Below are 22,305 nucleotides of genomic sequence, written 5' to 3'. Positions count from 1 at the left end.
AAATAATAATGATAAAGTTTATTTACAGAGCAACTTATCAAAACAAGGAATTACAAAGTGCTTTACAAGGAAGAGATAAAAAGAAAAAAAAGAGTGCAGCATTATCTGTAATATAGCTTTAAAGTGATGCCAATGGGATGAAAAGGGCTGTTTCACTGTTATCAAAAGGGGGCTGAACCTCTTCAGTTTGAGTGCTCCTGTTTTGTTTACCGTGACTCTCGCTGTCTCCCTCCCTGTCTGCTGAACCAGTGCAGGTAAATGAGGTGCAGCTTCAAAGTCAGATAGGAAAATTATCCACACGAACAGCCCCCCTACTGACGACTCAGTCTCACGTTTATTCCCCCCCAGTTTGCGCCCTTGAGGACGTTACAACTCCTGTCCCATTTCTCCGGGGAGCGTGAGATTCAGCAGACGCGCGGAGCTCGCTCGCTCGCTCGCTTCCCTGCCGCATCTGCAGGGGTGGAACCCGGACTGTTCCAGGCCCAGAGTCCCCGGGAGTTTCTGCCGCTTCTGCAGCTCCGTGCACCGGCTCACGGTCTGCTCTGAGCCACCCTGCTGTGAAGAAATGGATTCCCGCTGCTGAATCAGCCCAGATAGGTAAAGTCGTGCCGACTCTATCACCAAAACCAACCATGGCTCTAGGCATGTTATATTTTTTATAGGATTAAATAGTGTGTGAATGGAAATGATTAATTGCATAATTTTATCTAACCTACCACAAGGTCACTCAACTTCCCATTGAAGTGTTATAGGGAAAATGTAGACAGGAGACAAAAATGTCTGTTAATGTACTTCAGAGAACTGTATGTCCCTGTTAGAGTACTAAATATTCTATTCAATATCAGAATTAACATGATGTACAAGGTCATTTTAACCTCATCTTTGATTTCCACGTGCATACTAAATGTCTAAATGTGATGCTGTAGAGTGATTTATTATCATGGTATATCAGTAATTAATTATTTAGGACAAATTCATTATTTCCTCCATGACACACCAAAAAAGTTGATTGCAGTGGACCGCAGTCCACAGACAAATCCTTTGCCTATATATTTAATAGCAGCGGACTCACAATTATGGAACCCAATGAACTTGGATATCAATGTGAGTCTAATTTTAGTGTACTGGTAACACAGCACAGCTCTGATATCTCTTCTCTTCTCCATGGGCGTAATTCCATGCATTCAATTTGAATACGTTGACAGTTAACCGTTAACCCTCCTCAAACCAGGTGGTGTGTCTGTGTGTGTCTGTGTGTGTGTATGTGGTGGTATTACTAATGAATGAGTGGGAAAGGGGGGGATGCAAATAGTAAACTGCACTACAGCAGCATCCCTCTCTTCTTTCATGTCACCAAGAACATCTTGGTCTTTGTCTTTGGTTTTGAAGCCAGGTCAGTGGATTCAAAATATCCTCACAGAAAACAAAAGTTTAACAAATGGTTGCATTTCCCATAATAACTGCATTTTCACACAATGGAATAGTAAAAGGTAAGTCTATGCAGACGACAGCACATCTCTATACAAGAACACACATTCTGCTGGCTCTTCAGAGGGGAATTTTTGATATCCATTTTATTACTTTTTATATATATATATTTGACCCTGGGATCAAAACTGCCGGGTGGTAACTGAATCACCCAGATGGTGCTGCAGACATCCGCATTGGTTAAAGTAACCCTTTAAAGGTCCTAAACCTGCAGATTTCCAGTGTGAGGTCAAATTAAGTCTATTAAATGAGTTACTTCTTCTTCTTCTTAGCTACTACTTAATAAAACACTGTACTATACTTTTTGGAAAGACAAGAATAACACAGTCGCCTTTGTTGCTGTTATTGCACAACAACAAGGACATTCCTCACTTTGTTTTGAGCCTCTTTTCCCTTGTAAGGCAAACTTTGGGAGTGTTTTCTAATGAAGAAAAGATGGTCACCACTTTGAAGAAGATCACTGGCACCTACAGATGCAAATGTTTGCAAGGTGGCACATTATCGGTCTTTTAACAATGATGATATACTGTACGTGCGTAGGCTTTTCACACCAAACACATGAGCAGACAAATGTTATTGTTCACGATAAGAAAGCAGCGACACTCTCCTCAACAGCTGCTTGAGTGAAAGATCCACACATTTTGATCCCTAAATATATTCTATCAGATGCACACAATATAGCATCCTGGAAGGCAGGAGATGAAATTTTGTACATGCCAAATTTGACTGCAAACAAGAATTTAATTTTGTGTAACCCTGACAGAGTTTTTAGAGACATTTTATAGACCAAATTGATGATGAAAATAATCATTAGGTGCATCCCCAAACCCAAACAAAAGAGTTATTATACTATATAACTGTACACTGTGATCATAGCAGGACTTAATTGAAAAAACAGCCACAAGGAAATAGATTGTGTATCCCAGGTTTTAAGAATGTACACTCTTCATTTGCATATTCCACATTGAGATTCAAATAAAGCAAACTTGTAAATGAATGATTAAGCTGCGTGTTTGATATTAAGACCAAAAGACGTTAACTTAACACATTATTCATGTCACTGGTAAATCAAGTATATTTACAAATCCAGTATGGTGTTTGTTGGTTTGTGCACTTGGGCACTTTCTGGTTTTAAGTTCCAGTGAAGTGCATTTTTCAGAAGAACTGCTTTCACTTCAATGAGAGATATCTCACGTCTACCTGAGAAATACTGAATGTGGAATGATAAGATGAGTGAAGTCACACCCTCAATGGGAAAACAGAAGCAATACGACCATGAGTTTCTTCATCACTTCATCACTACGTGTCTTTCACAGTGTATGAGAATGAAGAGTGGATGTGTGTGTGTCTGTGTCTGTGTATGCGTGCTTGATTCTGTCAAAGAAATCTCTCCGACAGCGACACTCCTGGCAGGGTTCCAAGCCACAAGTGTTTTGGTAGAGTGGCAAGATAAAGTATTTTGCTGCTCTCATGGGACCCAAGAGCCTTTAGATAGAAGCGAAAATATTCCTCTGTGTGTGTGTGTGTGTGTGTGTGTGTGTGCGCGCGCACTGGTCAGGTTGCACTCTGTTTCATCAAACCTATCTTTTTTTCATTCTAGTTGTTTTGCAGTGCTACAGATAGCGGCTGTGTGTGTATGAAGAACCATTTTCTTTCATGTTTTTTTCAGGATCCCAGTTTGATGTTTTTGATTTTTTTTGGTAAATGTGAAATATTGGGGTTGAGGGCAGATTTTGTTTTTCATCTCTAATCTGATCGAAGCCGACACTTCAAGCCTTGAAATGTTTTTAGCTGCCCTTCTATTAACCCCCCTTTAATTCTTTTCTATATTTCTCCTTTGATCTTCATTTATTTACACATTTTACATAGCAGACAGAAACATTGGAATGAATTTGTGGTGTATGGTTTATTGTTTGGACATAGTCTAGGAATCATTCAAATATAGTAAATCTGCATATTATTCAAACAGAAAATTGTTTTTCATCTCTCAGCATTTCTTTGTTCTACTTTTTGTGGACTTGTACTAGTATTTTTAGCCATGCCAGCTAGGCATGGATCTAGGGATGGCAATAATCTGTTGATCTGTCTGTCTGTTGACAGTCAGTCCACCACTTTGGTCCAGACTGAAATATCTCAACAATTATTGAAAAGATTTCCATTAAATCTTGTACAGATATCCATGGTGCCCAAAGGATGAAACCTACTGACATCGGAGATCCCCTGACTTTTCCTGTAGTGCCACTATGAGGTTCACATATGTGTTTTGTAGTGAAATGTCTCAACAACTATTGGATGGATTTGAAATTTGGTATATATGTTCATGTCCCCCTCATTTAATAACTTTGGTGATCCCTTCACCTTTCATCTAGCACCATCAGATCAAATTTGCAATTTGTTCAACACTTTGATTTATGACCAAATGCCTGCAAAACTAATAACATTCCCATCAGCCTTAACTGTATTGTGTTTATTAGCAAATGTTAGCATGCTAACACCTATAAACTAAGATGGTGAATGTGGTTAAAATTAGGCCTGCTTAAAGTGGACTTATTATGCTTTTCCTTATTTTCAGTCATATATATAATGTTGCAATGTCAGATGTTCAATGCTCTGCTCCGCTAACATTATGGTGTTGTTCCATTGTTTTGGGGGTAGTCACGCCGAGCCATGACTCCATTACACAGCAAGGCAATGTAAAATAAGTAGTTTACCTGTTGAAAGTGTGGTGGTTGTCTGCAGCTCTTCATAAAACATCATCATCACTGTGGCTGTTTCTGCTTGTACTATTGCCCCCTGCATTATTTCTAACTGATCCACCTAACAAAAAGCTCCAAATGCTGTTGTTTTTTTACTGGTTTTTAGCGCCACTAATGAAGCAATTCAGCTAATTCAGTGAGGAACATGTTTAATTTCTTGTAAATTCTTCACAATAAAAGTCTCCTGTTATTTAGTCATTTAAAAGCTTTTAATTTGAGGCAGCAAAGCAGGAAATGTTGGGTTTGCATTGGCAGTAACTTAACACAACTCTTATATGTGCTGCCCCTTGGCAGCTTCCGGAAAGCTGGCCAATCAGAACAGAATGGGCTAATCAGGAGCTAAAACTGCCTGTTAAGAGACAGAGGTTGAACTGAGGGGTTGCATAAAGGGCCAGTATAAAATAAGTAAGGAGTTTTTTATAGCTGTGAATCGTGCAAAGCTCCTCTAGAGGAGTCCAGAAATAAAAAATTTAGAGCTGGAAATGAGCATAATAGTCACCAAGTTAGCATTGTCATTGTGAGAACGTTAGCGTGAAGTACAGCTTAACAGAGCTGCTTGCAGTAGTTTTATAATCATTTATATTTATATTGATAGAATTTGACATTATATTGACATTGTAGAACTCATTCTGTGACATAAATATACTGTGCATATATATTAGTTAAGATAGAGAGGACTAGATGCATTTCTACAAAAATGAAATATCAGTTAATTATTTTTGTTGATGCACTATATTATGCTTTACTTTTAATTAAAGGAACCTACCCAACTCTCTGTCCTCTTGTCCCTGTTGCAATATTTGAGGAAGACTAAGTTTAATTACAGTGTGTTTACACACTGTAATTAAACACTTCATACTATCTGATTACATTTTGAATAAAAATATTTTGTCAGAAGAGTATGATATTTTAAGATTCTCTGGCTCTGTGAAATGGTATTTGCTGATACTCATGTTATGTTGATTATCACTGCCCTATGATAAAGGATAGTCTAGGCAGCAACATGTTGGGGGACTGTTAATCCACTTAATGTGTGAAATAAAGTTATTACAAATTTTGCAATGAGGGTTTGGAACTTGTTTTGTCTAATGACCCAAACTCTAACCTCCAAGTAGGTAAAAGAAGGCATGAAATTGCATTATTTGCCCTGAGCCTGATAGTGATAAATAAAGCCTATGGTTAACTCTCAGCAGTAATTACTGCAGGGCTAACAGTCATCAAACAGAAAATAAGATCTGCTTGCAGAATAGGGTAATAGGGTGATAATGTGAACATTTCTGTCAGCTCTAACAACTTTCACAGCCTCCCTCTTCACCCGCCTTTGTTCCGTCCTAAACAGAGGAGACTGAAAGCTTAGTTAGTTAATGTTAATCACTAAATCCAGCACCCTGGAGGCCAAATTGCATTCACTCTGCAGCACAATAGATACATTGTGCTGAATACTTTTATCATTAGCAAAGCCATATTCTCCCATTAGCCTCCAGTTTATTTCTTTGACCTCTGAACACACACTAGAATAATCACACAACCGCCTAATTTATTTTTCTCTTTTAATGCTTCATCCAATCCCTCTGTCTCTTTCTACCCCCTTCCTTCACTCTGCCTGCTTTTTTCCATTTCCACATTTATTCCTTTGAAGGGTTAAAAGGTCTGAAATTAATTTGTAGAAGACGTGATTAATGTTTAGAAGTGGAATAATAATAATTTCACGTTACACATAAATATTTTGATGGATGTACAGTATATTGTTGTTTTTAAAGTATTTTTTACTGTCTCTGCAGTGTGATGTATCTCGCCTTAACCTGGCGGGCCACGAGGGCATGAGACTGCGAGGACGGCGGGATTTCAAACCTGACTCCGACCTGGAAGTGGCCCCTGCTCCTCCTGTTGCCTGGTTACCTGGCATCCTCAGCAAAAGTGTACGCCTACGTTTACGTTTAGATCGCTGTGACGACCGAGGGCGGGGCTGCTGGCACCTGGTGGACTTGGAGGCGGAGTCAGAGCCAGTTGGGCGCAGACTGAGGAATCGGCCACCTAACACCTGTGCACAGAGTAAGACTTGATCCTAAAAAAAAAAAAGTCAATCCCTGCACTGTATTTCAAATGTGATATTGCTAGACAGATGCCAGCAAATATCTGCTGGCATGTAACTGCATGTTTTTGAATTGCACTTTAACACCAGTGGTGGGAAAAGTATTCAGATAAGTAAAAGTAGCACTACCGCAATATAAAAACACTCTGTTACAAGTGAAAGTCATTCAAAATGGAACTTAAGTTTAATTAAGGAAGTATTATAAGCAAAATATAGGCTACTTAAAGTCCCCCTCCACTCAAAAATGTGTTTTGCTTATTGTCCCCTTATATTGATGTTTGAGCTTCACTGTGCAGAATGATATATTGCAGAGTTTGCTGCTAAATGACCGTTTTCGCATTCATCCGCTGAAGGGGTCAAGTTTCTCTCTGTGCTCACCTTAAATGTGAGCTCAAGGCGTGTACCCTGTGAGCATGATTTGTGACATCTCAGCTAGTTTGGAGCCAATCGAGGTCCAGTATGCAACTTACACAATGTGATATGATACTTGAAGCCTCCAGTGCACATACACTGAGAATGGACTCAGTAGAATGAATGAAAAATATTTGCATATTCATAGATTCTGGATTTTTCATTGAGGGAGAAGGAGTAGATGTAATTTTAAAGATTTTAATGAGGTAATTCAACTTTTTTTTTTGCAAAAAAACCCATATTAGACACAAATTATTATTCAAATTAAAAATATTTTTAAATATCTTAAAACATGTCTGCAGGGGGTCTGTAAAGCAGACATTATAGGAGCAGAATGGAATGTCTCATTCATATTATATGGGTCTGTTGGATCATTATTACTGATGCATTAAAGTGTATTCAATTGTATTAAATTAAAAGGGTAGTTTAATCTAAAGCAATATTAATCTAAAATTTATAAGATACATGTAGTGAAGTGAAAAGTACACTATTTCCAGCCTGAAATGAAGGGGTGTTGATGTATAAAGTAGCAGAAAATGCAAGTAAAGTACAAACACCACAAAATTAAACTTAAGTACAATACTTTACTAAATGTACTTAGTTACTTTCCACCACTGTTTAACATCCCTAAGGGAAAAAGAGCCACTTAAGAAGTCTGATTTCAAATGTGTGCAGTCTAGACATGCAGATGCATGTGTATGTGTGTGTGTGTGTGTGTGTGTGTGTGTGTGTGTGTGTGTGTGTGTGTGTGTGTGTAGGAGAGAGAGAGAGAGAGCATTTGTGTATTTCTGGCTGTGATTTATCAAATTTTCTCTCAGTTTTCCCCCTGACCCATAGCTGATGAAGAGCTCAATACTCTTCACCTTTCTTCTGGAGTGTGTTGTGTTATGAAGGGGCTCAGTGGAGATAAGTATGGGTGGTATGTGTGTGTTTGTTTGTGTGTGTGTGTGTGTGTGTGTGTGTCTGTGGGTGCGCGCCCGCATGTCTGATTGAGTGTGCGAGTGCTTATTTCATACACACATTGTTGTTTATGCATTTTATTTATTCCCACCTTATCACATGACTCTGGCGCGGGATCCGATTTCACTGTCTGTTACCATGGTGACGCCCTGCCTGAGCTGTAAATAAATTCAGGGGGTTTGTTACATTGTTACATTGATTAGAGAACACATACACACACACACACACACACGCAGAGACATACACACACTAATCTATTCTGCAACCAGGTGAGGGCATATAGTTTCTAGTGAAAATTCAATTATTTTCACTGGCAAAAGCAGACTAGTGTGTGTACATGAGTGTGTAGATACATATGTGGATTTTGGTGTTTGACAGTCTTTAGACTGTTTATATGTGTGTAGGTGTGCAGTTTAGTGAGTCATTAGCATTACTCACTTCATTGCAGTTTCCCTCTGCATAAGTGAAAACAGATACAAATCTCCATCCCCTGAAGCTAGTGATTAAGTTATGCTAATCATTGCTGATCATTGCTGCATCACTGTGGTGATAACAGTGGGCTCCAACAGCTTTCAAATGCCTCCCTCTAACATTCGGCTTCCAAACAGAGACAATATCACTAAGCTGGAGAATAAAATGGGGCGCAGGGGTTCACTGATCGCTTAATTGGTTAATTAGCCATAAACAAATTAGGCTGTAGTCCCAAATGTATTATGTTAGGGTGCTGTGCAATGGTGCAAATCTTCCCCTCGCCTGCAAAAAATATGGTGTTGTCTCATAATGTCAGTCAGTGTTAATGGGACCCCCCCTCCCACATATTCAACTCTTTTTAAAGTAAAAGATGATTATCTGTTCTCGCTCAGTCTGTCTCTGTCTGTAATGTGATGCGCCATAATGGGACAGGACTGACTGAGGAGGGACATCAGGATTAATCTCGCTGTGTAATTACTTTTATGATTTATGAGTCTGTTTCTTCACACACACACACACACACACACACGCACAGATGGGCCTGCTACCATCGTGGTCAGTGGAGATTAAGTGTGTGAATGTGCGCCAGTGCTCACTATCATAGACTCATTGTCTTGACCTTGCTGTTTACTGTCCCTTTTTTTAATTACTGCGTATGAGCTTTGAGTAATGAAACACTAGGATTTCTCTGGCCTGTCACAGTCAGTGTTAAAACAGCTTGTGAGCGACTGCTTTACAGCCCACTCTTGACAAATCTCTTTACACACTGGCAGCGGCTGCGCGTGCAAGCAAGGGCACGCTGGCGTTTGAACCTCCCTTTGAAAGGATAACCTGATTTTGATTGAGTAGTTAAAACCCGCCAATTTCTTTGATCATGAATGGGAATCGGCACAGCAACCTGAGCGTAACTAATCAATATGTGGTGGTGAGAGAGTAAAGCCTGAGTTGTACTCTACACTTGTAGCATATGAGAGCAAATAAGCGCTCTGGAGCCTGTGTTTTCTTTTAATACTTTCACCTCAGAGGGTAAACACACACACAACCTTGCCTTTAGCTGGTCTTTTTTCTTTCCGTGTGTGTGTGGTTTTTTTTGTTATAGATAAAACAAATGCTGCATACATGAGCTGACACAAAGGCAGAGGAAGCCCATAAATAAAAGGAAGAGATTGATCCTTGACAGCAATATTATTTATCACAAACAAAAGCAGCAGAGTAATCCTGAAGGGCTTCTCCCAAAACCTTTTGATGTTTACAAGAAAATTGATCTCATTACCTGCAAGAGAGTCTGTGTATCAAAAGGTAACACATTTAAGAGTAATTAAAAAAGACCATATTTGGGGATTTTGGTACAATTTCTTGACTTGAAATTGAAATTTTGAATTCTTCATTTATATTTTCTGACATCTTATTCAGAAATAATTTGAGTACAGATTACAGTTTGTAACCCCGAACGCTTGTAGCACAAAACACTGCTCAGCTTGAATCCCTTGTCACCCGCTCTAAGCTTTTTTTGAAGACAGAAAAGAAAAAACCCTGAGCTGCGGCAACTGTAATTACATTACAGACCCACACAGACACACACACACACACACACACACACACACACATCGCTTTGAGCACAGCACGTCTGCCGGCTGCCGCGGGATGTTAGAGGCGGGTTGCTATGACGACTGAAAGGGGACACAGAGGAAGGGGGTTAGGGTAGAAGGGAAGGGAAGAGGAGGAGGAGGAGGAGGAGGGAACGGGGTTGTTTCAGAGGAAGGTGGTCAGAGATTGAGAGAGAGAGAGAGAGAGAGAGAGAGAGAGGCACGCACAGTTGCCGGCGTCTTGACAGTGGAGGCAGACAGTTGGAGACTCGGCAAGCCGATCCATCAGGGGAATATTTAGAAACCTGCTGCTGGGGTGAAGCATCACGCAGAGAGACGGCTGAGCGCATGGTAGGCAATGCTCGCAATGATCATTTTGTGCTCATTTTGAAGCTTGTTCTGTCTGAGAGGAAGAGGATGGAAGGCGTCATGCATATTCACGTGCTCTGTCTGTTTCTGTTTCTGTTCCTGTTTCTCATCATTCTTCCTGCAATGACAGTGTTTGTCATCACAGAAATAAGCTATTATCCAGTTGCCAGTCTGTCTGTACTGAAGTCAAGATCGGTGTGTTATTTAGCTACTGGCTATAAAAGATTAATAGGTATATGACAGCTTAATAGTAGAACACCAGCCTCTGTAAAAGCACAGCCTATCATCACAGAGCGACTTCACTTCTGATTCAGAGGCCATGTCAGGTAAGGGATTGAATTAAATGTTGGACACATCGATTTAGAGAGGGATGTATTGTGAGAGTAATGGTCATGTGGATGAATGGTACCAAGACGGACACTTAAAACCACTGCTGTATGTACAGTACCAGTCAAAAGTTTGGACACACTTTCTGATTCAAGTGAATGGGAAGGTACTGTATGTGTGTGTCTATCTGCGTGAATGCTCACTTGATTGATTGTGTGGGTGTTGTGGCTAGATGTGCTTTGCTCTTACTTCCTCAATGCGTGTGTGTTTGTGTGTGTGTGTGTGTATGTGTGTGTGAGTGTGGCTTTGTCTCTCTCTCTCTGTGCAGTAATGATATTTATTGCAATCTTTGCAGCTGGAGAGGGGGAGGGGTATAGTGAAGTACAAAGCATTATGTGGCTTTGTTTCTACTATTTCCTATAGCTTTTGTGTGTGTGTGCATGTGTGTGTGGGGGTGCATATGTGTTGGAGGTAGCAGTCTCAGACATGAGTTTCCGTTCCAGTTTGGAACTGAAGCAGTGTTGCATTTTAAGCCTCCACTTCCTGTTACTTTGAAATTACATGTAATAATCTCTTTCTCTCAGGTCTGATGAGTACCCTGTCCGCTGGCTCAGAGATGCAGACTCCCGCTCTTGGCCCCCAGTTCATAGCGGGGCCCCAGGGTAAGGTACCTGGCAGGAAGAGAGGACGGCCTCCTATCCGTAAGCTGGAGTTCCAGAGCCACTACGTTGAGCCTATGTCGCCTCTCAAGGTACCCAAGAAGAGAGGCAGGAAACCCGGCTTTAAGGTCAGTCAGTCATCATTTTATGGTGATATTGGTTCTTAAAATGAACCAGCACATTTTCATTCCTAGTTGAGCTACAAAGTGCTATATTTTAAAGGTACCGTGTGAAGATTTCCTCATAAAGAGGACGTCTCATGCACATTTCCAGGTCTATATTTTTATTCTGGGGTTCTAGTGGAATATCTTTGCATGATTTACAGTTCAAAAAACTGGCCCTTTATGCAGCCCCAGTTCAGTTCAGTTCAGCTTCTGTCCCTTTAACCACTTAAAATCCACCGGGTCGCCGGCTACCTGCTTAAGCCAGATGTAAGCGGAAGCATCACGCAGTAATGAGTAAAAGCAATTGGCACAATTTGGCCAATTGGAGATGATTGGAGAGGTTTGGGGACACCAGTGACTTTCTAGCTCCCATAAGGTTAGGCCTAGAGGTCTGGAATTTTATACAGGTTGACAAGATGTAGAAGGTATATGGTGTTCTGCATAGTTCTGGCATAAAGCATGTCGTAATTATTGTTATTCAAATATGGCTCATGATAGACGAGGACCAAAAACACTTTTTTGAGCCTTATTTGAATTGATGTAGTTTTGTTTGTGTTTTAGCCACATGCTAAACAAGCACATTTCCAGAAACTGTAAGATGTCACTTGTCAAATGAAGCCTAATACATGCATCGTGGCCTTACAGTTCTTCTGTCATAAGCTTTTCCGTTTGGGTGTGCCAAATAGGCGAAAATTCTATAAAAAGGGCGGATGTTAAGGGGTTAAGGCCCTCTTCCTGATGAGCCCACTCCGTTCTGATTGGTTAGCTCCCGGAGACTAGTAAACAAACAATAGTAGTCAGATTTTGCTTGTTTTTCCTGTTCTTTACTTGAAATATAAACTTCTCAAATACATCCGTCTATGTTCAAGCCCGAATCCGATATGAACAGACAATGCCAACAACCCGTGGAGCAACCTTAGCAACAACCATACAACAAAGGCTACCAACGGACGGCTGCATGCGCAAACAATCTGATGTCATCATGAGGAGGAAGTAGAGAGGTGACTTTATAAACTGAGCATTCAGCGTGGGTTGAAGCCTGGTATTTTGACCTGAATGCTGCATTTTTACATACGTTCACCTCAAATTTTGGAACTTTAGCTGTTTAACATGGACCTCCGACATTATAACAGTATATAAATGACAGAAAATCACAAAAACAACCAGAACATTTATGAGACCCTACATTTTGCCTTTATCATCTGACCTTTCATGCCACAGTTAGGTCAAAATATCCACCTGTCTAAACACTATGACCTATTAGTCTCCGCTATACATGCTAACATCGCATGCTCTGGTGCCACCAACTGACCAAAATTTACAGTTTTTGTATTATTAGTGGGAAAGATTTTAAAATCTAAGCATTTTGATCCTTTCAGAAATGTTTTTTTTCTAGTGTGTAGTCAGCATTATGATAACTGATATGTTTGTATGTGTGTGTATGCAGCTGAAGCCTAGGATGGTGATGTCCCCACTGGCTAACTCTCCTCCCAGCAGCACACCAGAGCCTGAAATGGGCTCCATCCCACAGGATGCTGCTATTGTCCCCCACTCTGCTACACCACAGGTCCTTACAGGTAACACAACAGCACACACATACACACCACAAAGCCAGCTTAACCCTCACAGGCTTTTCCTGTCTGGTAGCATGATTATAAATGACAATGGGACAGAGTGAAATCTTTGTCTGGATATTTAATGATAAGAAAAATTATTCAAGTAACAATGTTTAATGATTTTTAGGCACTGAGTGCTAGAGCCATTCTTATGAGGAAGATGGTCCTGATATTTTTACACTTGTTAGACTCTCACTTTGTGGTGTGACTTTGTGGTATGAAACGAACCCTCCCTTCCTCTCTTTTGTTCTTGTACGTTATCTATTTTATCCCTGTGCAAACCTGCTCTGACTGCGACATCATTTCAGTGCCAAAATGCAAGCATATGTCTTTACAAGTGTGGTGCATTTCGTCTTTGTTCTCTAAATACACAGATGACTTGTTCTCTGTGAAGAGATATGCTTTAAGATGTCAAATATTAGACTTGTGCATTTATGCATGTTGAATCACAGACAACACAAGTGTCTATGGGCATGTATGTTTACAGGCTGTAAAATAAGGGATACAAATAACCCAAAAACATCATCTTTCCTATTCCCTTTCAATCTTTTTGCTTTCCTTTCCTGCCGAGGCTCTGGAGAGAATCAGACATTTTTAATTCTGTCACAAAAGAAAAAACATCATATAGCCACCCTTTCTGTCTAACTCGCTTTTTATTCTTTCCCTTTTCCCCCTCAGTCTGTCCTGCTTTGAATAAGCAAATATTTAAAGATTGCCTTTAGCGTGTTTAAAGTATGAATGGGAATCTCATGTGTCAAGGACCAGTGGTTTGCTCTTTGTTCTTTCAAATCATGAGAAGTGTTTGATGTCACACTGTAGACATACAGTATAGAGGCAAGGCACATGCACACACTCTCACATACACACACAAACCAGTTTGCTCCCTGTGGTGCCACCCAGACAGATATGTAAATCATTTCTTTGGTGAAATCGAGAAGCATTTCAAAAATAGTCTCAGTATTTTAGGAATATTATTTTGGATACTGTCTAAGCAGTGTACATCCCCTTTCAGACACCGATAATCTCAATTATTATTTTATTATTTTTATTATTTTGATAACTGATTAAACACGAAATGTATTCATTGGTCATGCCTCATTATTATCATGGTTCATTTAAGGTTTTTTATGTTAAAGATGTAAGAAAAACATTATAGAGCTGTTGCATTTGAGCTGAATTTATTCCCTCTTAGAATGACATAGATATAGTGTTTGTTTTCAAATAGACAAAAAGCCAATCTGTATGTTAAGTATTACTGTAAAGTAATAATTTATTGTAAAATATGAATGCTCCTCTGTATTCTGTGTGTGTGTGCGAAGCCTCCAAACTCACATGTGCAGATCTTATCACATAATAGATTTTTTCAGTATACTATAAAATTTGTTTGACCTTTGTGTGAGCACAATGCAGAGGTAATTCAGAATCATCTCAGTAGAATATTTCCATCTAATAAATCTGTCATCAGGTAAATCCATAACTGCCCAGCTCAGGCATGACCAGCAGGCATCTACATTATTGACAAGCTGAAAATCGGTTGGCACAAAGGGAGCAGATTCAGAGGATTTACTGACTACCGTTCAGCTGATTCACATCCACCCAGTAACAGGCTGAAGATGCTTTAACGCAGCTAATGTGGTTTAAACTCAGTGCATACTGTGTTTATGCATAATATATTCAAGATGATCTTGGCTCTAACAATTTCACCTCCTGTCATTCCTCCTACAGCAGAAACGTCAATGCCTGATGACTTTTTATGTGACCCGCCGGGGGACTCCAAGCGTTACGCTGTAGACCCCAGTGACTCCGCCTTTAATGTCATGACATCACAGTACCCGCCAAAGCACTCGTATGGTTACCGCAGAAGCAACAGTTGTACTACACCGATGGGCTTGTGCAGACAAGCATCGAGCCCAGCAAGCTTCCAGGAGGGAAACAGGAACGGTGAGACTGTGCTTTATGGTCAAGATGTGCTCTAGCCCACTGGTTCCCAACCTGGGTGTCGTGACCCTTATTAGAGGTTGCCAAAGCTTCATGTGGGGTCGTGTGGCCCTCTTGATTTTTGGGAATGTATTTCATGAATTTTTAAACTTTACATTGTTATTTAAGATATAAATCTCTCCTGAGGATAACAGTAGACATGAGCACAGGCTACATTCACAGAGCCTTCACTCTCTGCTTAGCTAGTGTAGCAAGCCAGCTAAATAGCCTAGCGCTGCGTTAGAAATTTACACAGTTAAAACAACCAAACAGCTAATGGAACAATGGCCAAGTGTCAGGAAGAAGAGAATACTGACTGTGTCAAAAAGAAGCCTATTACATATGTATGATAGTTACAATTTTTTAAACATAATACATAGAATTGTATAAAAAGTTCCTAAATATGCATTGCAATATTCACAGGAAATAATCTTTTCAAAATATATCCACATTGCTAGTTTGCCTGCAGGTACTGAGTTCACTATTTGGGTTCTTTGTACCACTATTAGTTGTTCTCTAATGTTATTGTTGTGCATTGAATATAATATGAAATATTCATATTATGTCAGTTTGTCAGGGGTTGTCAGTTCACTCAGTGGTAAAATAAGGGTCCCTTAAAGAAAAAGGTTGGGACCCACTGCTCTAGCTGCATGCATGTTGTGCACACATGCTTTTACGGGCACACATATACATAACAAGTATGCATTTATTTATCAATGCAATGTATCTTTTTATGTATATTTTTCTTTCATTTACATCTTGCAAAAGGCTAAACCGCTTTGTTAGCAAGCTCTTAATGGCCCAACAAATCCACTCACAATGTTCTCACTTAAACTGATTAGACCTCGTTTTTAGGACAGTGGAGGTGAGTGCCAAATGTTCTTGATTTACATCTAGCTGTGGCTTTACTGATTTCCAACACAAAAGTGGCTACAGTGGATTGAGGTCATGTCAAGTGGCTTTAGGAGGCTTTCAGTGTTTTCTTAAAAATTCAGGGGTTTTTTTTGTTTTTATTTTGGCTGCTGTATCACATTTGAGCATTATACATTTGCTCTGCCTGTCCCTTCTGTGTTATACAGTTTATAGCCCGATGCCAGATGCTGGAGAGTGCAAGCGTCCTGCTGGTAAGGACCCGTCCAGCTGGGGTGTGGAGGAGGTCGTGTGGTTCATCAAAGATGCTGACCCTCAAGCCCTGGGACCTCATGCTGAAGCCTTCAGGAAACATGTGAGTCCAGACGACATATCGTAGGTCACAGCTGTTGAGTGATACTGACATACTAGACGTACTGGAACAGAGTTTATATTGCAGCATTCATTGGGGCATCAGACAGGAAACACTTACTGAGACAACTGTAGCTCTATTCATCCATCACTTAGTTCCCTATTGTTCTGAATACAAATCAGACGTGAAAATTAAATGAGTTTTATTCAGCATTTTAAAAACATAGTTAGGTTTGGCTTAATAGTCATAGTAGCTTTTCTGTCATTTTTACTGATTTCAACTTTTAGTTTCTGCTTAAAAGAATTATAATGTAGTGTTTAGTATGATACAGGTGCAGAATTTAACACATTGTTGTAAAGATTTTTTTATCGTAAACATAAAGTTACAAATGCAAACAGGTGACATAAGTGTTGGTTCTGTTAGTAACGCAGCTTTGTGTTGTGTTTCAGGAGATAGACGGGGACGCTTTGCTCTTACTGAAAAGTGAGATGATGATGAAGTATCTGGGACTGAAGCTGGGACCTGCGCTCAAACTCTGTTACCATATCGACAGGCTTAAACAGAATCGGTTGTGATTTGCCTCGGGGGTGGGGGTGGGATGGGGAGGTGGGGATGCCGAGCCCCTCATCACCTGGTTAACTTTCACTAAAACTGTACCGGTGCTGATTCTCTCAAACTGTTCTGGCTGTTCTCAGCCGTCAGCAATAGATCATGAACGCCTTGGGATCCAGATTGCGTACTTGACAGCTTTTACTGCATCTGCACCATATTTTGTTGACCAATTGGACATGTTGACTGTACATATTAAGACTATTTACAGCCACAAGCAAGTATTTAATTTCCATCTTTGTTTACTGGGTTTCTGAAAGGCTTTAGATTGTAAATAGTTCAGTTCCACCAACATGGCAGCTACTGTATAATCAAATGTGACCTGTAACGTGCACAGCTTGCTATATTTCACTTTCAGCTGCATCTACCAAAATAGAGATCCAGCAGTGTGAATTTTGGCAGATCTTAACCATGGACATGATATCAATATCTCTGAAGCTACAGAGACAAAGCTCATTAAACTCAAATGGTGCTAAACCTCAGAATCCTATTTAGTCTTAAATAAATCTTGTTTGAAAAAAATTAATTTTGCTGTAAACTGATGATAAAGTTGATCCCAGTATCGCAATGTCTGATCTCTCAAACTCTTCGGCACGTATTGAAATCTTTTGAAATCTTCTGCTTTTTCAGTCTATCTCAACCATTCCCACCCAAAACCAAAAACTGTGCTGCTCATGTGTCACTGTGGAACACAGCTATTCAGTCTCTGTGAGCCAAAAAGGAAAAAAAAAAGCAATAATTGGAAAATCAAAGGCTTTTTATGTTTCGATCCATCTATTCAGCATCAAGCTGGTTGGACATGAAGAGGAATTGTTCTTAGAATAAGTTGAAAATCCTGACACATAGCTGAGAATTTTGCTTGATTCTAATCCATATTCTTTCAATTCAGTGTAAAAACCTGATACTTGTGAAACTGCGTCAAAAACAAGCGATGGGTCACATCCAAGAAATGTGACTCAACGTGACTTGATAACTTGCGCAGTTTTTTACCACAAACCACAGCACACAACACAACAGTGAAACGATATGGTGCCTCATCAATGTGAAATCACATAGCCAGCACTCATACAGGATGGAAAGGAGACATAGACAGAAACTTGGGGCTTTTTTTAACCATATAATACCCATGAATTGTATATCGTGTTGTTTGACATGACGATACTGAATAGCTGGCCATTTTGCAACCTTGCCAGTAAAGTTTTCTTATTTACTTGAGGTTGAAAAATGGTGTGAGAGAAAGCAACTTGTAGCGAACTCATACAACCTGGTGCTCAACCTTTACTGCCACTACAATCTCAACACTTTAATTACTTTCTCACACACTTCATCAACAACTGTGTGACTTCCATAAAATACAACAGTTTCTCATGCAATACCTCTTCATTCATTTTGAATATTAAATCCTCTGATTCATTTTTTGTTCTGCTGTATGATAAAGCAGTATTTCATCTCCAAACTGTAAAAAGTGACAAACTATTAAATGAAATGTCTTAAGCATTATATAGTAGCATTTTTTTTTATTAATGCAGTGCCTGCTCTGAATTAAGGCTATGCAGCCACTAAATGCTGTTTTATCATATAACATTGTACAAACAACTTGTAAACACAATAATGATCAATCACATGCTGTATATGGCAAACTTAACCCAACAACTGTTCAATTTGTGGTTAAAAACAACGCTTTTTTACTTACTGTACATTCATTGTTACACATTTTAAACTTTTACCGATGTGTTTCTATGTGTTTTGCTTATTTAAGTCTGGGTGCCACAGACTTGTGTGAAGTACAGCATGTATGTATATGTATGAATTCTGTATTTCATGACTGTCTTGAGCCCTGCCGAGGTATGGGCTGCATTAAACTTCTGCATTTTATTTTCCAGTTTACCACTTTCAATATGATAACTTGATTTCAGTGATGCGAAGGAGTGCACAGCCTCTAAACTCTAAACTACAGATATTTCCATTTTATTCCTGCAGATTTGATCAATCATGTGACCCATATGAAATCAAATTTGATTTATTTTGACCTTTCTTCTTTGTATTTTTTTAAAACACACTGTTCCTCAGACAAAATAAACTTGCTTGTTTAATGAGCTCTGAGTAGCCTTCATCAGATTTTGTATCTTCTGTCAAAGTGAAAAGGTGTAAAAGGGTGAAGATTTAACCTGTACTATATTTTGAATCTATCTATTTTATTTGTAAGGGACCATGTCCAGTATTAAACATTAATGTTACCATTTTATGTACTGTAAAAGAGTTAGCTTTCAGCTCATTTTCATCTGCAGTCCCTTTGGCAGGTCATGATTAAAACGTATAACATCACAATAAAAGAGTATGAGGCAAAAAAACACACAGTAGCACATCACACACAAGCCAGAGTGTCAACTAGAAATGACAAATGTATGCTTGACAAAAAGCAAGGTTATTTGCATACATGCCAATAAAATCTAGAGTCAATGGTTACAGAGTAGCTTTAAGCAGACATTTACTGTGGTTTTAAAAGTACTGATGGAGCTGCAGCTCTTCATGTCGTCAGGTGGGGCGTTCCACTGAGTTGTGGCTTTCACAGAGGATGCTGACTGCTCAAATACACTGTGACAAAATGGTGCAGTACAATCTTTTATAGCGGATATTCTTGAGGATTTTAGAGAGTTCTCTGAACTCAAATAAACAAAGTCACATAATGGAGGAGGAGCCAAACTATTTGAAATTTTATAACACAAATTTGAATATAATCTAAAATTCTCAAAGCTCAGTAAGTTGTATTACTTCAGTATTGTGCAGTGATGATAATGCATTGGCTTTTTTTTTTTTTTTTTTTTAAATCCAGGTTTGTTTATATGAGGACACTAGTGTTTCTCTAGCCTGCCCCCAACATGTAATGCAATTTGACATGTACAATATAACAATTATTAGTAGAAGCAGCAGCAGTAGTAGCAGTAGTAGTTGTTGTAGTAGTAAAGGAATTAGCACTAGTAACTAGTTAGCATGGGCCAAATTATTGTATATTTGGCCCATGGTTTCTGGACTTTAATTCTGAACAAGATAAACGTCGCTGTAATATCGCGTGAGTACAACAATTTACTTCCGTATGCGATGTTACTTTCCTAGGATGGCGAAGTCACGTCCCGCCCTACTCCTATGATTGGCTTACTCTGATATTCTTACCGTTATCCTAACCAATCAAACTCCTCATGCCCTAAACCTAACCAACCCAACCAATGAAGGTAACGAATACTAGCCAATCAGAGACAGAGTAAGGCGGGTCATGACTACGCCATCCTAGGAAAAAATGGCTTCCAGCATATGAGTTTCATGCAGCTTACATACGAATGTGTGCATCTGTCAGACAGAGGTGAACATGGCAGACGTCTCGGAGAGGACACTACAAGTCGCCGTCGTGGTTTCTTTCGCTGCCGGCTTTCTGGCGGGGTGGCAGGCCAACAGAATGAGGAGAAAGTTCCTGGACTGGAGGAAGAAACGGCTGCAAGATAAACTGTCAGAAACACAGAAGAAAATAGATTTGGCTTGAATGGTAACGTGAAAAACTGCCCTGAACTACTTCGACAAATGAATGTAACTTAGGCCTGTGGTCCATTAGCAAGTGTGTGAGTGAGGAAAACCTTAAATGTTGGTCAGTAAATCCTCAGCATGGTTAATTTATAGGTTTTGGCCAAACCACCTGTCTGCCAGTTAGCTTTAAGTTATTTATTTAGATATAAATTATGTCTGTTTGTATAAGACACATTGTCGGCCAAACTGTCAGTTATTAGGTTGATAGTGACAGCTTTCATTCTGCTGTTTTCATGTTTTTTTGCACTTCTTTCACATTTTCATAGTCTTATCATTGATGCCCGGTAGAACAATAAGTACTCAGACCCTTTACGTAAGTAAAAATACCAACACAGCAATGTAAAAATACGTCATTACAAGTAAAAGTCCTGCACGAAAAATCCTACTCAAGTAAAAGTACATAAGTACATGTAGTTAAAGTATTAAAGTAAAAGTAGTGGTTTGGTCCCTCTGACTGATATATTGTTATATATGACTAGCTAGTTTAGTCCAGTGGGTCCCAACCTAGGGGTTGGGCCAGTCCAAAGGGTCACCAGATAACTGAAGGGGCGTGAGATGATTAATGTTAGAGGAAAGAAGAAAAAACAAAAACGTTTTCTCTAATCTTTGATTTTTGGTGAAATATTGGATCATTTGAACATTTATTGAAATGAAACCATGTGAGAAGTTTAGAGGGAAAAATCACTAGTTGGTGGAGATGTGAACCACTCATAGACATCTGAAATGCGACCCGACTATACACCAACTATACACTGGTTTTTGTAACACGTCAGAAGCCAAAAAAGGCTGGAAACCACTGGTTTAATCTTAAACAATGTGTTGTATTTTAAAAGCTTGTTCTTTATCCATTGTGTCAAATCTTCATCTGAAAAGTATCTTAAGCTGTCAAATAAATGTAGTGGAGCAGAAAGTACAATATTTCACTCTGAAATGTAGTGGAGTGGAAGTATAAAGTAAATATAATTGGGTACTTTCCACCACTCTTGATTCCTTCTTTCTTTCTTCCTTCCTTCTTCTTCTTTACAGATTTGGGGCTGCCTGGTTTGGATGAATGCTGGTCTACTTTGGTGCTGGATCCTGAATGTTCTGCACCTCTGCGTCTGTCACCGTGGAGATGAAACCTCAAGATTACCTATCTGTGTCCTGCACTCTTTACATTTTTCCAACACCTTTTTACATCAAGACGATGTGATCTTTACTAAACTCTGTGGAGTCAGACATTTGAGACACTCACGTGGAAGTTGTTGGGGCTCTGGCTTCAGTGGTTTCCAGCCCCGACATGTCTCCGTCTCTGTCCGTTTCATATCCGGTCAAATAAATTATTGTGTTTTTCATGTTTCTCTTTCAATGTGGATCTTGTTCATTTGGCAAGCCAATATTCCATCCTGAGGTTGCAGCTTTCCTGTTCACATGTGCTATAATCTGTTGCGTTTTCCTCAGAGATACCGGTGCCACACTGGTACACACTAAGCTGCCCACTTAACTCAAACAGCGACATGCACAGACAACTTAAAATTTATGTAACAAAGATTATTAACAATGGTATTAACTTCCAGAACTTGCAGGAGCTGTGGTTCAATCACCTTCTCCTGTGTGACTTTGAGCACTTCAAACTGCTCTTGTGCATTCATATACGACTGGTGTATGAGTGTGTGTTTAATAGGAATGTGAGGCCTTCACCTCACACATGCACACACACACCTCCAATGTGTTCCAGGTTGATGGTGAGGCTTTGTAAAGTGTTTTCCTGTCAGAATAAAAGTCCCACATAAGTAGAGTCAATTTACCAACAAAACAGTCAGCAGTTATCCTGATTATAAGTGTCTGGGAACCTGAAACTACAAGCTGTCAATGTTATATGAATAGTAATATTAGATGTTTAAGGTAATAATGGAACCTCACAATTTTAACTTTGAGTGGTGGCACCATCTGCTGGATACAATTCAAAATCAAAACTTAGAAATGGGCTGTTTAGACCCTTAAATCAGTGCTGTATGAAGACATTAATACAAGTATCATGCA

General features: G+C 39.5%; 1 protein-coding gene across 4 annotated transcripts; it reads left to right on the top strand.

Moving 5' to 3' along the window:
• The first annotated feature begins 215 nt into the window (after positions 1-215).
• Positions 216-21,631, top strand: scml4 (Scm polycomb group protein like 4). Of its 4 annotated transcripts, XM_067572061.1 has the most exons (8): positions 216-597; positions 6,026-6,296; positions 11,045-11,247; positions 12,731-12,860; positions 14,625-14,840; positions 15,956-16,101; positions 16,548-20,245; positions 21,310-21,631. In XM_067572061.1, the coding sequence occupies exons 2-7, from the start codon at positions 6,065-6,067 to the stop codon at positions 16,671-16,673; spliced, it is 1,053 nt and encodes a 350-aa protein (XP_067428162.1). In that variant the 5' UTR covers positions 216-597; positions 6,026-6,064; the 3' UTR covers positions 16,674-20,245; positions 21,310-21,631. The 4 variants fall into 4 exon arrangements, with proteins under 4 accessions (XP_067428162.1, XP_067428164.1, XP_067428163.1 ...); XM_067572063.1 differs by lacking the exons at positions 216-597; positions 6,026-6,296 and adding an exon at positions 9,960-10,115; XM_067572062.1 differs by lacking the exons at positions 216-597; positions 6,026-6,296 and adding an exon at positions 10,260-10,459.
• Positions 21,632-22,305: the final 674 nt, after the last annotated feature.

Source organism: Thunnus thynnus, chromosome 18 (genome assembly GCF_963924715.1).
Source record: "Thunnus thynnus chromosome 18, fThuThy2.1, whole genome shotgun sequence".
In the NCBI taxonomy this organism is placed as follows: domain Eukaryota; kingdom Metazoa; phylum Chordata; class Actinopteri; order Scombriformes; family Scombridae; genus Thunnus; species Thunnus thynnus.
The sequence above is the reverse complement of the archived record's forward strand: the minus strand, read 5'-3'. Positions and strand labels throughout refer to the sequence as shown.

Bases quoted from the DNA above. Each gene is read 5' to 3' on its own strand.
- scml4 (XM_067572061.1), top strand. From the start codon at position 6,065: ATGAGACTGCGAGGACGGCGGGATTTCAAACCTGACTCCGACCTGGAA. The intron at 14,841-15,955 runs GTGAGACTGTGC...TGTGTTATACAG, and splicing joins CCAGGAGGGAAACAGGAACG to TTTATAGCCCGATGCCAGAT. The intron at 16,102-16,547 runs GTGAGTCCAGAC...GTTGTGTTTCAG, and splicing joins CTGAAGCCTTCAGGAAACAT to GAGATAGACGGGGACGCTTT.